Source organism: Lolium rigidum, chromosome 3 (assembly GCF_022539505.1).
Source record: "Lolium rigidum isolate FL_2022 chromosome 3, APGP_CSIRO_Lrig_0.1, whole genome shotgun sequence".
Lineage (NCBI taxonomy): Eukaryota > Viridiplantae > Streptophyta > Magnoliopsida > Poales > Poaceae > Lolium > Lolium rigidum.
In genome coordinates this window covers 26,653,766-26,669,239 of record NC_061510.1, presented here as the reverse complement: position 1 = coordinate 26,669,239, position 15,474 = coordinate 26,653,766, and the positions used below count along the sequence as shown (strand labels likewise).

At 50.3% G+C, this 15,474-nt stretch overlaps 1 protein-coding gene across 1 annotated transcript; it reads left to right on the top strand.

Annotated features, from left to right (window-relative positions):
- The first annotated feature begins 9,242 nt into the window (after positions 1-9,242).
- Positions 9,243-13,071, top strand: LOC124694537. Its single transcript, XM_047227511.1, has 5 exons — positions 9,243-9,451; positions 9,837-9,924; positions 11,205-12,128; positions 12,288-12,653; positions 13,030-13,071. Exons 1-5 carry the CDS (start codon positions 9,243-9,245, stop codon positions 13,069-13,071), a joined length of 1,629 nt encoding a protein of 542 aa, XP_047083467.1.
- Positions 13,072-15,474: the final 2,403 nt, after the last annotated feature.

Sequence of the window (15,474 nt, the reverse complement as noted above, 5' to 3'; positions counted from 1 at the left end):
TACGGAGGTCTGCCGTTCGTGGCGCCGGAACCGATCGTGATCAAGATCTTCTACGCGCTTTTGCAAGCGGCAAGTGAACGTCTACCGCAGCAACAAGAGCCTCATCTTGTAGGCTTTGGAATCTCTTCAAGGGTGAGACTCGATACCCCCTCGTTGCTACCGTCTTCTAGATTGCATCTTGGCTTGGATTGCGTGTTCGCGGTAGGAAAATTTTTGTTTTCTATGCAACGTTATCCTACACTAAGATAGGTGTAAGGGTGGCTAGACGTCTAAGGGTTGCATGGACGAAAGCATATGATACGATGAAACAATGCTAACCCTAACACATCTATGATAACTACGTTGCTCGCCATCAACAAGGCTTCAGCACGAGCAACGCATGGACAACGAATAAACGTGTCTTGCCTAGATCGCAAGATGCGATCTAGGCAGCATGATGCTTACCCGGAAGAAACCCTCGAGACAAGGGAGTTGGCGATGCGCCTAGATTGGTTTGTGGTGAACGTGATTGTTGTTTATTTCATAAACCCTAGATACATATTTATAGTCCGTAGACTTTCTAACGTGGGAATAATCCCAACCGTGCACGAGCCAAACTCTATCTAACCGACACGTATCCTACTATATTACAGATACACGGGCAAACTAGCCCAAACTTTGCATACAAGGCAGATTCATGTATATCTTCCATATATATTCTTTAAGCCCATCTTAATCGCGGCCCACCTCTGATCCGGTCAAATTCTGGTGATAACACATGCCCCCCTGGTTTTGGAAATGACAATTCCAAAATCACTCTGCTTTTTCTTCGTCGGGTCATGTCGTGGCGGAAGCGAGAACCGTCGCAGTATCCTTCATCATGATGCCTTGCCCTCACAACTTCTTTGCAAGATTTAATAGCTTTAACATCACTTCCTCGGAAACCGTAATGGCATTAAATCTCCACCATACCCCCTTTATTTAACTGTGCCGAACGGTTCACCACTTCATCCCCTTGCTCTGTTCTGGCCATCGGCACCTAAAAAACCCTCTTTCCCTGTAGCAATGTCTTCCTCTTCCTCCATATCATCAGGCCTCTCTTTCCAATCTTCTTCCTCGAGCGAGCAGGAGTGGAACTTTGACCACGTGCCAGATGGCCCACCCGAGGCACTCGTCGGGTCAGATGGTGACTTACCTCTGACCGATGGGGAGGACGACCTCCAGTTCCTCATCGAAGGGGAGCTGAAGAGCGAGAGCGAAGACGACCTCCACTCCTGGGCGAACTCCACCTCCTCCGACGAGGAGGAGGAAAAGAAGAAGCGGAGGAAGAGGAGGAAGAGGAGGAGGATGATTCCTCCTCCTCCGCTGGGTATCCGCCGGCGAGCGCTTCCGCGCTTGGGCGGACAGCGAGGACGATGATGATGATGAGGAAGAAGAGGCTTCGGCCGAGGGCTGGGGCAGCAGCGACGAGGAACTCTCCGGAAGCAGCGCCGACGGCAGCTACGATGCCGACGACGAGGCCAGCGAAGATTAGTAATGTAGGATTAGTAGTTCCTGAGCAATCGACTCTTCTTTTGTTCTTCCTTTCTTGAGCAATCGGCTCTTCACTGTAAAAAAAACCCCTCTTGTTAATGAAGAAGACATTTCTCAGCTGATTCTGTCCCTTTTCCAACTTTGCCGATTGTTAAAGTGAGTCAACACATTAAGAGCCGATGGCAGCGCATCGGCCCTTGCCATAAAACGCGAGCAAGGCCAACTCTATTGTCTATTCAAATGGTAACCTGCGACTTATCCGAAAGAGCAAAACTCAAATCCCCAAATCGCCGCTTGAACAGATCCAACCCACGGCCATATGAACCTCAGATGTCAATCGCGTAGGTTCGCAACTGCAACGGACCCAAAGGCAACATCATCCAATGCCCACGCTATGGTCTCAGGCCTGAAGGTGATCCTTAACCACTCCTTGCGGTTCGAACATAGCGCCTTGCTCTATCTTTTTGCATCAACAGAAACGGCCCTGACCCCGTAGATGATGACGGCCTCCCTTTCAGATTCCTTTCAGCAGCTCTGGTGGTCTTCTTCTGTAACAACTCACCGCTTTTGAAGAAGGTTATGATGCAGGGCCAGCCGATGACACTCCAATCGGCTACCAAAAACAGAGTGTCTACCAGATCAGCTGCCCCCCGAGCCTCAGTTAAGGCGAGAACAGCGGCGAGGACAAACAGTTCAGTCGAAGGGCCTCGAACTCAGGCAATTCTGAGACAGCCACCATGCAGAGCCAGCCAGACTTGCCACCGTCGGCTTCCAAGAAAAGGTCAGCCCTTGAACCTGCCGTTTCCCAAACTCCCACCCAAAAGGGCAGGGCAGCTCCATCCTCTCCTCGGCTCATGTTGCACGCTGACCCCTTGTCGTTCTTATCGGCTAACCTCTTCCTCTGCAGACTGATGACACCTCCAGTGGGGATGTCGAGGAGGTACCCATGCCATCCGCCACTCTGGCCTTAGCAACTTCTACGAGTGCAGTTGAGAAGGTGGCCAACTTGGCCAAACCGACAGCAGAAACACCAGAGCCGATCACCTCTTCTTCCGTTGAAAACCGATATTGCAGACAAAATGCCAACGGCTTGATGAGCAAAAGGCTGCCTTGTACGCCCAAACTGACACCTCTAACAGTACTGCTGAACTGGCGACCTTGCGCAAAGGGTTGGAGGTCCTCGAAGAGAAAGTTCGGGCAACAAAAACAGCTCACTGTAGCTGAGGAAGCTCTCATCGTTCACTCCCTCGAGGAAACAGAAGGCCTCGAAGCTGAGCTGAAGACCGACTTGGTCGAAATCCGCGTCTTGAACACGCAGCTGGTAGATCCTGTGTAATTTGCACTAGAGTCGATGGCTGCGCATCGGCTTTGTTTCTTAGCTCTAAAGTCGATGTCTGTGCATCGGCTGTACATTGTGAGATTTTTTTTTACTGGCCGATTTTTCTATCGGCCCCCAATATTTCACTGCACATGTATCGCACATGTTCATCTGATTAGGTGCCCCCCCCCGAGCCTAATCGCCGAGTAGCTGCGGATATCGGCTCTGTAGTTAGCCAAGGCACTGTATTTGAACGTCGGCTCCGTTAGGACCAATGTTGACTTCTTCCAACTCATCGGCCGACGTAAACCCGTTGCCCATTAGATCGACGTTGAACACAGGCAGAACGTATGGTGAGGATAATTTTGGCCGATTGCTGGAATCGGCCTCCATGTTGATTGAATCGCTTAATGAAGGTTTTGCAATGTTCATCCATAGATCTTTGGGGCCGATCACAAGGATCGGCCTCGCCACGTTCGTCCATAGATTTGTTCTTGCTATACGGTCAGGGCGGTGGATAAGACCAGCCTAACCCCGTCCTTCGTCGCGTCGATGCGCTCGCAGTCGTCCAAATGGATGCCTGAGAGTGGCTCTTGGCCTGTCGTCTCCCAAACGTTCATGCCAGCCGTTGAAATCTCGGCTGAGTCATCTGCGTGGACGACCTCTACTTCATCTCCATCCCATTGTATTAAGCATTGGTGCATCGTGGATGGAATGCAACGATTGGCGTGGATCCAATCTCTCCCTAGCAGGACAGCATAGGTGCTCTTGCTATCGACAATAAAGAACGTCGTAGGGATGGTTTTCCTTCCTATGGTCAGATCCACGTTCAGAACACCTTGTGCGTCAGATGCTTGGCCGTTGAAATCGCTTAGTGTAACGTTGGTCTTGATCAGATCCGAACTAGAGCGTCCCAACCGACGTAGCATGGAGTATGGCATAATGTTGACTGCCGCTCCGGTGTCCACCAGCATCTTGTTGACAGGCTGCCCATTGATATAACCTCGCAAGTACAGGGCCTTCAGGTGTCTGTAGCTTCTTTCTCGTGGCTTCTCAAAGATCACTGGCCGTGGGCCGCAGTAAAGTTGTGCCACAGGTGCTTCGTCTAATCCTGGAGCACTAAACTCCGTCGGAAGGATGAACACCATGTTTGTGCCAGCCGATGTCTCATCATCGGCTTTCTTTTGTCTGAGGCGCCACTCTTTCCTTTGTGGCCGTCCTTCTTCGTCCAGAGTTCGCTGAATTTTCGCGGCCAGATCCGGCCGCGCCTTCCTTAACGTGTGCAGGTATAACCTTTCGGCTTCCTCCAAACCACGTAGTCGCTGAACCCTACGCTTTTGGGAACGGTTGAGTCCATCAGGGCACCACCTTGGCCGGTGGTACTTATCTTCTTCTTCTCCATCATCGTCTTCTAATTCCTCGAGATCTTCCACCCGAGAGGACTCAGCGTACTTGTTCCGAGGCGGGAGAGGCCCTAGACGTTTGAACACGGACACGTTAGCTGCATCCTTCTTCTTCTGTCTACATTCTGGGCAGTTGCCGATTGTAGGCAATCGGCTCATTCCTGAATCCCAGCAGTGTCTGAAGAAGGGACAGTCCCAGTGCCTATCCACGTCGTCTTGCTCTCTTGACTTTTCCTTGGCGTGTCGCTCATATCTATCCTCGTCGCGATCATGCCGACGATGTCTCCTGGCGTCCCTAGCCAGACGATCTCTTTCGTCATCGTTGTCGTATCGTCGGCGTTGGTCGTATTGACTCACGTATTTGTTGAGGAGGTGATCAGAGAGAGGTCGCTGATATCTCACATTCTTCACTTCTCCCTCCGTGATGTAGCGCTTGCCATCGTGCCGGAGCCGATCGCGTGGAACGGCTTCCTCCTTGTCCTCGTTATGAGAGCAGCTGCCCTCGTCTCGTCCTTACCGAGTGGTGCCCAGGTCCTACCATGTTGATGTTGAACGAGAATCTTGGCTGGCACCTCCCAGGGTAAGTGACCTCCACCATGTTAACGGCGGGGAAGGGGTGTGTGTCGACTTTCATGGCGTACTGGCTGAAAATTAGACGCCCTTGTTCTATCGCCATCTGGATCTGCTGACGCCACACCCTGCAGTCGTTGGTGGCATGGGTGAACGTGTTATGCCACTTGCAGTATGGCTTTCCGTTCAGCTCCTGAGCCGTGGGGATCTTGTGGCCTTCGGGTACCTTTAGCTGCTTCTCCTTAAGTAAGAGGTCGAAAATTTGCTCAGCCTTGGTAACGTCGAAGTCAAACCCTCTTGGAGGACCTTGTGGCTTAACCCACTTGCAGGACACGGGGCTTGCCCCCCGAGTCCATTCAGCCACTGCTACCTCTTGATCTCCCGCAGAGCCTTCATCTTCATCTGCCTCAACCAGGACCACCGCACGCTTGAATTTATCCTGGTGTACCTCTGGGTGGCGCTGCTCATATAATGACAGCTTCTGCACCATGTGCGCCAGTGAAGTGTAGTCTGCTTGGGAGGCCACATCCTTGATCGGTGATGCGAGACCCACCACCGCCAACTCGACTGCTTCTTTTTCAGTCACACGAGCCGAATAGCATCGGTTCCTAACGGTCCTGAAGCGCCGGATGTATTCTGACACTGATTCTCCGCGCTTCTGTCGTACTTGTGCTAGATCGGCAATGCCAGCCTCGGAAGCCTCTGAATGATACTGCATGTGGAACTGCTCCTCCAACTGCTTCCAAGTCCGGATTGAGTCTGGTGGCAGCGATGTGTACCACCCGAAAGCCGATCTTGTGAGGGACTGTGCGAAGAACCTCACACGCAGCTCATCTGATGCTGAGATCGTGCCCAGCTGTGCCAAATATCGGCTCACATGCTCGATTGAGCTGGAACCATCTGATCCACTAAACTTGGAGAATTCAGGGAGCCGATATTTGGGTGGTAGTGGGATCAAATCGTACTCGTTAGGGTACGGCTTGGAATAGCCGATTGCCCTCCTTTTCGGCACCATGCCGAACTGGTCTCTCAAGATTGTACTGATCTGATCCGCGGTGCTGGCTGCAGGAGTCGAATTCTGAAGATTCGCCGGAGTGGCATACTTAGCCAGCCACGCTTGCTTCTCAAGCTCTGAGCCAACTGCAGGAGTTGGGCTCTGGAGGTTGATCGGGGTGGCATACTTAGCTAGCCACGTCTGCTTCTCAAGATCTGTTCCCGAAGTTCCTCCTGCTGTTCCAGAAGTCCCTGCTGTTGCAGTCTGGTTCGTGAGTGCCCAGTTCATCGCGAGTCCGGCACGTATGTGCACGTGTATCCGTGAGGGATCTCCTTAGGCGCCTCATGCAAGAACTGGTAATCGCTAGGGTCACCACCGATCTTGTAGACGACGTATGCCGGTGAACTCGGCACTTCTGGTGCTGCCAACGCGAATGACAGCGGTGGTCGGGACTGGAGTGGCATCTCTCCTTGGTGAGTCCCTAGTGCTGGTCCTGACGGAGAGTACTGATGCCTCATGATTTCCTGGATTACCCGAAGAGCGACACGCTCCAAAGTGTTCACCAGGCTCTCAGAATGGCGGTGCAACGAATGAGCTACCATGAAGTTAATCTCCTGACGCAGAGACCTGGTGCGTTCTTCTGACGGGGCGGACAGGTCCACTCCATCGAGCGCGCTTTCAGGTGAGAACCCTTTCCACCCGATGCCGTGTGAGCGGGTTCTCCGGAAAGAGCCGATGAGGTCGGCTTCGAGGATCGCTTTGACCTCGTCATACTTCTTCTTGAGCTCCTCAGTCAGATCTTCGTACGTGACTGGAGTGCCTTCCGCCATCTCAGATGTAGATGGCGATGCGGTTGATGTCGAAGACTGTCCCACTGGGCGTGCCAGAATGTGTTGCGGTCAGAAACCCACCGGCGAGCAGCGACGGGCAACACAGTAGAGCCGGGAGGCTCCCAGGACTGCGGCTGGCCCTGGTCCCTCGAGCGACGGCCCGCAAAGACTCGGCACGCACGTCCGATGCTCGGTGCAAGGGCGTGCCACCTGACCTATACCTGGTCAGGAAGGTGATGGATTTGCCTCGCTTAGTTTCCTGCATGGCATACACGTAAACATTAAATACGAGCCTCGATCGGCTCTCAGGTTATCCTGTGAATCGGCTCAAGGAGCCGATCCACCCATGATTCGTACGAGGTGTACGATCACATGGTGGTCCTGCTTGATCAAAATAAAGCTAAAACGACCTACTACGATTTAGGGTTTTCACCATATAATCGGAACATCCTACGCGTGATTGAGCCTGGCGGCCACGCACGGTGATCGTAAACCGACCCTAGACAAGGCCTAAAAACCAACATGAAGTTGATCCCCGGAACATCCTGTCTAGGGCTAGCAAACTACACCCTACGCGCCACTCGGATCCTTCAACCCGTTTGTAAGGCCTAACTATGCAGATATTAAACTAATCCTTGAAGAACAAGGAGCAATCATAACGGATCGGATCTACTAAATAATGATCAAGCGAGGTGCCGCCCTTACACCTAAGATAGGTGTAAGGGCGGCTAGACGTCTAAGGGTTGCACGGACGAAAGCATATGATACGATGAAACAATGCTAACCCTAACACATCTATGATAACTACGTTGCTCGCCATCAACAAGGCTTCAGCACGAGCAACGCATGGACAGCGAATAAACGTGTACTGCCTAGATCGCAAGATGCGATCTAGGCAGCATGATGCTTACCCGGAAGAAACCCTCGAGACAAGGGAGTTGGCGATGCGCCTAGATTGGTTTGTGGTGAACGTGATTGTTGTTTATTTCATAAATCCTAGATACATATTTATAGTCCGTAGACTTTCTAACGTGGGAATAATCCCAACCGTGCACGAGCCAAACTCTATCTAACCGACACGTATCCTACTATATTACAGATACACGGGCAAACTAGCCCAAACTTTGCATACAAGGCCGATTCATGTATATCTTCCATATATATTCTTCAAGCCCATCTTAATCGCGGCCCACCTCTGATCCGGTCAAATTCTGGTGATAACAGATCTATAAAGTGTGTGCACCAACAGCTATTTGTACTATTCGCATTATTTTGGCACAAATCTCGAAAGAAGATTTATTTGTTGATTTAGATCTTTAGACTTAGCCTTATATAGGATTATATGCACATTTTCAGGATATATTGAAGATTATATTTCTTTTGAATCATCAGTGGCATGCAGGATAAGTGGTCTGTAGCTACCCTAAAAAGGTAGCTTCCTCACCTTTTCTCCTTCACCAAATGACATTGTTTATGTAGTTGATGTTCTGGTCATTGACTCCATTATGGATCATTTTCATTTGCCTCTGTCCATTGAACCATCTCTAAGCTTCATCATTTATAAGACATTTTTATGGCCTTCCTGAGTGAAATAATCATGATAAGTGGCTTGCTTTTGGCAGTGATACAATTTTCAAAGTCTCTGCATCTTATAAATTGGCCATGGGACAACACATTGTCTGCATTTGAGAATCATGCTGCCAATCAAAGCATAAAGTTTTCTTTTGGCTTCTGATTCAAGACAGATTGAATACTCGGCAGCTTCTTTTCAGAGAAAGAACTTCCTCAAGTCTGTTATTCTTGCACAATGTGAAATTCTTACCATCTGGGGTTAAGAAGTCATCTGTTTTTCACTTGTCATTTTTTCCATCATGTGTTGGCGGTACATTTGTCCATCTTGGGCTCCTCCAATTTCTACCTTCGAGCAGACTCCTGTCATTGCTTACATTGAGTTTAAAGATGACTATCGGGAGCCTCTTTTATTGGGGGTTATTAGAGCATCTCTAATAGAGTCCGTAAATCCCACCGGAACTGAATTTTTCCAGCGGATTTACGGGTTCGGGCCGAAACGCGCGCAGAACAGATCCCGAATACATGGGCCGGTCCGAATACGAAGTTCAGGGGCCCGAGAAACTCCCCGCATGGCCCCTATTAAAAGGGTTCGCGGAGGGGAGTTCGGTTCGCAAACCCTACTCCCCTCCGCCGCTGCGGCCGCTCCGCTGCCTATCTCCGCCAGCTTCGACGAGCAATTGTCGTCTGCCCTCCGCCGCATCGCCGCCCGTAGAGGTCCGCATGGCTAGCCGCGGTAGCTCCGCTAGGGAGGAGGAAGCTTGGGCGGCGGGGACTCGCCTCCGCGCCCACCCTTATTCCGCACGGAGGAGGAGCGGCGGAAATGGGTCCGCCCGGAGGGCGCGCACAAGCGCAGCGCCCGCCGGTGGACCAACTGGGGGCTCACGCCCCCGGGGAAGCTCGCCAGGTACACGCTCGGAGGCGAGTGGTCCTCCTCCGGCGGTTCATGCCGCCCCCCTTCGTCCGAGGAGGAGGAGGAGGAGGAGGAGGAGGAGGAGGAGGAAGTGGAGGAGGCGGAGACGGTTGTCGTCGCGCAGCCGGCTAGGATGGTCCTGTCCGCCGAGGACTACGTCCACGACAACGAGGAGGAGGAGGTGGTCATCGCTCAGGTGGCGGCCATGTCCGCTGCGGAGGCCCAAACCCGCTGGCGCCGCGAGGAGGCCGACGCCGTCCGGCAAGTCCGGGAATACGAGGGGGCGCACCGAGAAGAACGCGTCCGCCGCGAGAAGCTGGAGATCGTCGAGCTCGACGCGGAGTAGGAGCTCCACGCATCCGCCGCCTCACCTTCCACCGCCACCACCGCTGCCGCGCGTAGAGGCCGCGGGGGCCTAATTTTGGGCAAAATTAGCTCGCGCTGCTGCGGACAGTACTTAATTTAGCTTATTAGTTCGTATTATGTAAACTTTCGTGCTCAATCGGAGCTAGAACTATCATCTATATGTGTTCATCGATGAATTCTCCCGCGAGAATTTTAATTTCGTGTTTTCAATTCATCTTTTACGGTTTCTGTTCTGCGCCACTGCCAAAATCGAACGAACTCACGTTTTCGGGAGACTGAATACTATGTTTTCGGTTTCAACTTTTTCGGGCTCTACTAGAGATGCTCTTATGCTGGTTTATTGGACCATTTGGACGAACAGGAATGACTTCATGTTCAAGGGCTTGCAGCCTAATCTTTACAGGGGCAGAAGTACTTTTAGGAGGGAGATGGCTCTGCTTTTGCACAAGGCAACAAGGAAATCTTATTCCGGATGAAGTCTTGGGTGCAAAATTTTCTTAGTATGACTGGTAGATCAGTGTTTAACCCTAGTTAGCTTCCAATGTTTTTTAAGGAGCTTTTCTCTAGCTCCTCCCTGCACGGAACTTATTTTGTTTTGCTTTCCAAATAATCAAACGTGCGGTACAGCTTCAAATAAAAAGTTAATGGCAGTAGAATGAAGGAAATGTTCAGACATTGGCACAAGTGTTCAGTTCAACAGGGATGTAGTACATCATTTCGAATGTACATGTACCTAGGAGTTTGTAGCTTCATACATGCAGATCGAGGATTTAACAACTCGAAATAATCAAACGGAATCCAACTGTATCCTCCATTCCTCCTCTCGTTTGCAGTGACGCGAAAACGACTGGATTATGCATACGCAATCGAATAGGGTGGAGACGGGTACCATACTCAACCGTGATTCCCAAGTGGCCGGTCTAGTTTAAGAAAGCAGAACTAGTAGTTAAGTACCCACGCACGTACTGGTAGCTAGGGCGATCGATCGATCTACTGGAATGGCTGTTCCGCATTGTTTTGTCTCAAACGCACCGGCCGCCGGCTTGGTCGGCGAGCTCAAGCATATGGTTCTGGAATCATGTCTGTAGAAAATGTAGCTCGGTGAGCACGTTCGGCTTCGTAGAAATCTAGCAAAGAACATAGGCATGTGCCGCAGGACGCGGCTAAGCCTGTCCGTTGTGGAAATGTATAATTGTATGGCTCGGTCACTGGATTTTGGAGGTATCTGCAGAACGCAAAATGGAAAGTAAAAAGGCGGCATTTTGGAGTGGTTGAACGGATTCAGATGTGTGTATGGAACACAGCGAAGATACGGAGACTGGAGAGCATCGTTGCATATTCAAGTTTTTTGTTATTGTTAGCAAATTCCAGCACTCCATCCGTCATTGCGTTGCGTGCAATGAGATGCACACACGGCAGCGCGATGGCACTAGTCAGCCTCCGATATGATATATGCAGAGATTCTCTGAACTAGTCGAAACCACCCAGGAATCGTACTGCGTCGGCGCGAGAAGTTTCATGCGAGGAACCGATACGGAATCGGATGATACGGTCTCCCCCTCTTATAAGGCGATCAACTTATTTCCTGAGAACAAAAAAGGGTCGCCGTACGTCGCAACCGCAGCATACATCGGCTCTGCTGCGTGCTTCGCTAATTCTTGTGCTTCCATCGTCGAACCAACAAAGCCTAGTAATGTTCTTTACGTCAATCGTGGTGAAAGGATTGCAGAAATTACTAGGCTGCAACAAAGAGGAAGATGCTTCTTGCAGAGACAGGTTCAGCGAGCTGCCCGACGCCCTCCTCCTAAACATCCTGGAGAGGCTGGGGACGTTCGACGCCGTCAGAGCCTGCGTCCTGTCGAACCATCTCCTGAAGCTCCCCGCCATGCTCTCCCGGATCTCCATCGACTTCTTCTACATCTCAGGAGAGTACGTCGATCCCAACTATCTCGAATTCGACGACATGGTCCGAGCGAACCGCGCCGTGGCCGATCTGACTGACAAGATCCTCACCACGGGGCCTCCACAGCTCACCATCCGCGAGCTAAACCTGACCTTCGTACTAAGACTGGACGACTGCCTCTCCATCGGCAGATCCGTCGCCCGCGCCATGGGGACGCGGAAGCTCAACACGGTCCAGTTCAAGATCTTGACGGAGAAGCACGACTTAGTTTGCGAAGATTGCACCCCGGCCGATCTCCTCAGCTTCGGGAAGCAGCTCAACGCTTTTCTCGCCGCCTGTCCCGACGCATTTGCTGGCCTCGCAATACTCGAGCTACAGAGCCTCAGGTTCGGCGAATCAGACCTACCCAACATCCTTGCCACTTGCAAGAGGTTGGAGTACCTGATCCTGGAGCATTGTGACGCGGGGATAGGCTCGACGCTGAAATTTGAACATGATCAACTCGTGGAGCTCAAGATCATGTACGGGGAATATGAAACCGTGGAACTCCACCGTCTGCCCAAGCTACAACGGGTGACATGTGAAACTTGGGACCATGATGGAAGTCCCTTAGTTTTTGGTTTCGTTCCACACCTTTCCAAACTAAGCCTTATCAATTACATTACTTCAAACAGGACTCTCCGGTTAAGCAAGCTGCTTGCTAATGTGCCCAACATTTGCGATCTGCATCTAGATTTTGAAAGTGAAAAGGTACTCCAATCATCTATATATCTCAATATTTACTTTATGATGGTTATATATATGTAACAGTTTTAATAACTTAAGAGGGTCCTCTCTTTGCCGCTTGAGAATCTTATTTTTTTTGCAACTTGCACCCATTTGTCAATTTTGCTCTTCGATCTATGCTAGATTTGGGTGCGACCAGAAAGCCCAAGAGTGCTCACACCTGTGCTCGACAAACTACGGACTGTGAATCTTGATAATATTCGTGAAGGATGTGACATCTCGTGGACAATGTTTATGCTTGAAGCTGCACCATCTCTAGAAGAGTTATGTGTCACAGTATGGGATCATTGGTGCAAACAGGTGCCCTACCGGGCACACTCCAAGAAAAAGTATGTAAAGTGGAAGTCACCTGATTCGGATTTCAAGCATGACAATCTAGCTAAGCTCACCATCTTTGGCTTTCAGCCCGATAGTAACTTCATGGGATATGTCACGTGTGTTGTTGAAGCTGCACCGAGGATCATGGAGGTATCTCTGCACGACAGGAAGGTTTGCGATATTTGTGTTAAAGATGGTGTCGAGGTTTGCCCATCGGGGTATCCACGTACCAGTGAGGAAAAGGATTCATGTATCAAGAAGATTACGGGAGGGTTGGTGATAGGTTCTCCTACTGTCATTCACTTTCGGTCCTAGTATGGAAAAAATGGAATGCATTGCATCGATGTGATCCATATTCCACAGTCATGTAGTTTAAGAGGTTATTTAGGGTTTAGGGTTTACATGACGTAGTTTTTCCTTCAGCTGAGTTTCTATCGTTGCTTACTGGAACACTCACAATAAGTATTGCAGTATTTATGCTATTATATTAACACTTTTTTACGGTGGTTTTTGAAAATATTTATTCACTTTTTATTGGATCACGCAGAAATGTTACAACAATTTTGCAACATCAGAGCATCTTAAATAGATGATGCAAACAGAGCACCCAAACCAGGTGCCCTATAATTTTTACATCACCAAAAACTGGCTTTTGCATGTTTTTTTGGTCTACAAGATGATGTATTTTAGGGCTCATGTGCTACAGTACATGATGTAAAAAACATAGCACATTTTACAAACTTCGATCAAATTTGTATAGTGCAAATTCAAAATCGACACTCAAATTTATTAATTAGCTAATGTGTTACTAGTAGAAAAACGGCCATTCGTACCGGTTCCAAAGGGCGTTTGGTACCGGTTTCGCAACCAGTACAAATAAATCGGGGCAAAGCCCGGCCGTACCGTCCGCCCGTACCACCCTCCAGGAGCACCGCCTCGTCAAATACTTTCACCCCCGCAGACGGATCAGAGATCAGACACACACAGCTCCGCGAAACCAAGAAACACCGCCTTAGATCAGATCTCAAGAATGAACTTTGGAGGATACAAGATCCGGGCTGCTACATGGATCCTCAGAGGACAAGGAATCAACCTCTTCATCATCATCAACCGCTGCACCTTCATCACCATCATCCTCCAACCATATATAGTTGTAATCTTGATTGCTATTGTGGATTTGTATTTGAATTTGTTTCATTCCTCTCGTTCATTCCACAAGATCATGATGATGTTCTTGATTGTCTCCATGTGTGAGTACTCTTATTAGTTCTTGGGGAGATGGAGAAACCCTAGCATGAATATGAAATGAATCTAAGATGAGTTATAGTTTCAAGTATTAATGTGTGTTAGTTTTTTTTTCTTGTTATTACATGTTATGCACCATGTATTATTGCATATTGATCTTGAGAGGGAACTACTCTTTGAAGTGTGGTAAAGCGAACAGCGAGAAGTGACATTACCATATCGGCACTTTGACACATGGATAAGGGGGATAAGAGGCATAAAGCTCATATCGATGACCATGGGGTATACCCCTTAATAGCACTAGTCCATATGTGGCCGCAGAAGGCTAGATGATGTGGTTATTTAGAGATGCGATGACCGATGGCTTTCTGGACGCATTTTATTACGAAGCTCTCCCACACACCACATGCTTGAAATCATATTTCATCTTGATTAACATGAGTCCTAGTGCTAGAGGTGGATCCAATAATCACTGAGAACACTTTGTCTTCTAAAGTTCCAACCCTTTTTATATAACATTTTTACTGCTTTATTTACTTTTCCTGCAACCATTTACAACACCCCTTTTTTATCATTTTGAGATTATAAACAATTATTAAGTAATATTTAGTAGAAAGTAGCAAGGCATATCAAGATCATTACTAGTTGTTCATCGTGGTTCGATACTCTTATTTCGAAACTAGCTACAACTGATATGTGTACTTGTAGTCATCAGACGCGGAGCGGACATAACAGAACTCGCTACCACACCTCCAACCCAAGCCACACTAAAACCTAGCCCAAACTGGCAGGACGCAAAATCTGGTAGGCCAAGCCCGGCCAAACCCGGAACCAAAATCGCTCGACGTTGGATCAGCGGCACCACGACGGACGCACCATTCCCAACATGCCAACACATGCGGAAGCTCGACCCAAGTAGATCGGAGGGAGAGACCACAACCGCAAGAGCAGTTGCACTACAGAATAAGTTACCTACCACGGCGAGTACGCGCCGGCGTATGAACCCTATCCCAAAAAAGTCGGCCAGGACATCGCCCAGTGCAGCGTCTGAGTGTCGAGAGCCCCCCCCCCCCCCCCCCCCGCAAGAACTAGAAAGACACCGATACAGCTGGGCTACGATGATGCCAGATCCACAGAAGGGAAAACCAGCCAGCCCTGCCAGGCCCAAACCCAGATCTGGATGAAACCCTAAGGCTCAAGCCTATGGCCGACGGCGGCTAGAGCAGCACCGTGCAGGCATCGCTGCCGCTAGAAGCCACGCTAACGTCAGGCAGAGCCAACACATCGCCGTTCGGAACCGACGCTGCAGCGCCCCCCTACCGTGAAGCCGCGACCCGCCCCGACGGGCCCGCCTCACGCGCGGGAGGAGGACGGCCAAAGGCGCGACGAGGGCGACGAGGCGCCACCGAGACCGCACGCCCTCCGCCGCCCGTGACCTCGACCGGAGCCGGCGTCACCGCGCTTTACCACAGCAAGGAAGGGACCGCCCCGTCGGGCCTCCAAGCATGCGAAGAAGAGGAGCTCCACCGCTGCTGGCACCTCACAGGCTTTGCCCGGAGGCTCGCGCCGGCGGTGGCGGCAGTGGAGGAGGAGGAGGCGGGAGCTGGCTGGGGAGGTAGGGACGACCCGATTTCCTCGGGGTGGCGACGGGAGCGGGGGGACTAGCACCGACCTCATGCCTGATTATTCGTGTACAGTGTGTAATTAATTCTAATCAGCTTGGGTTAAGGAGTCATTTGTTCTTCAT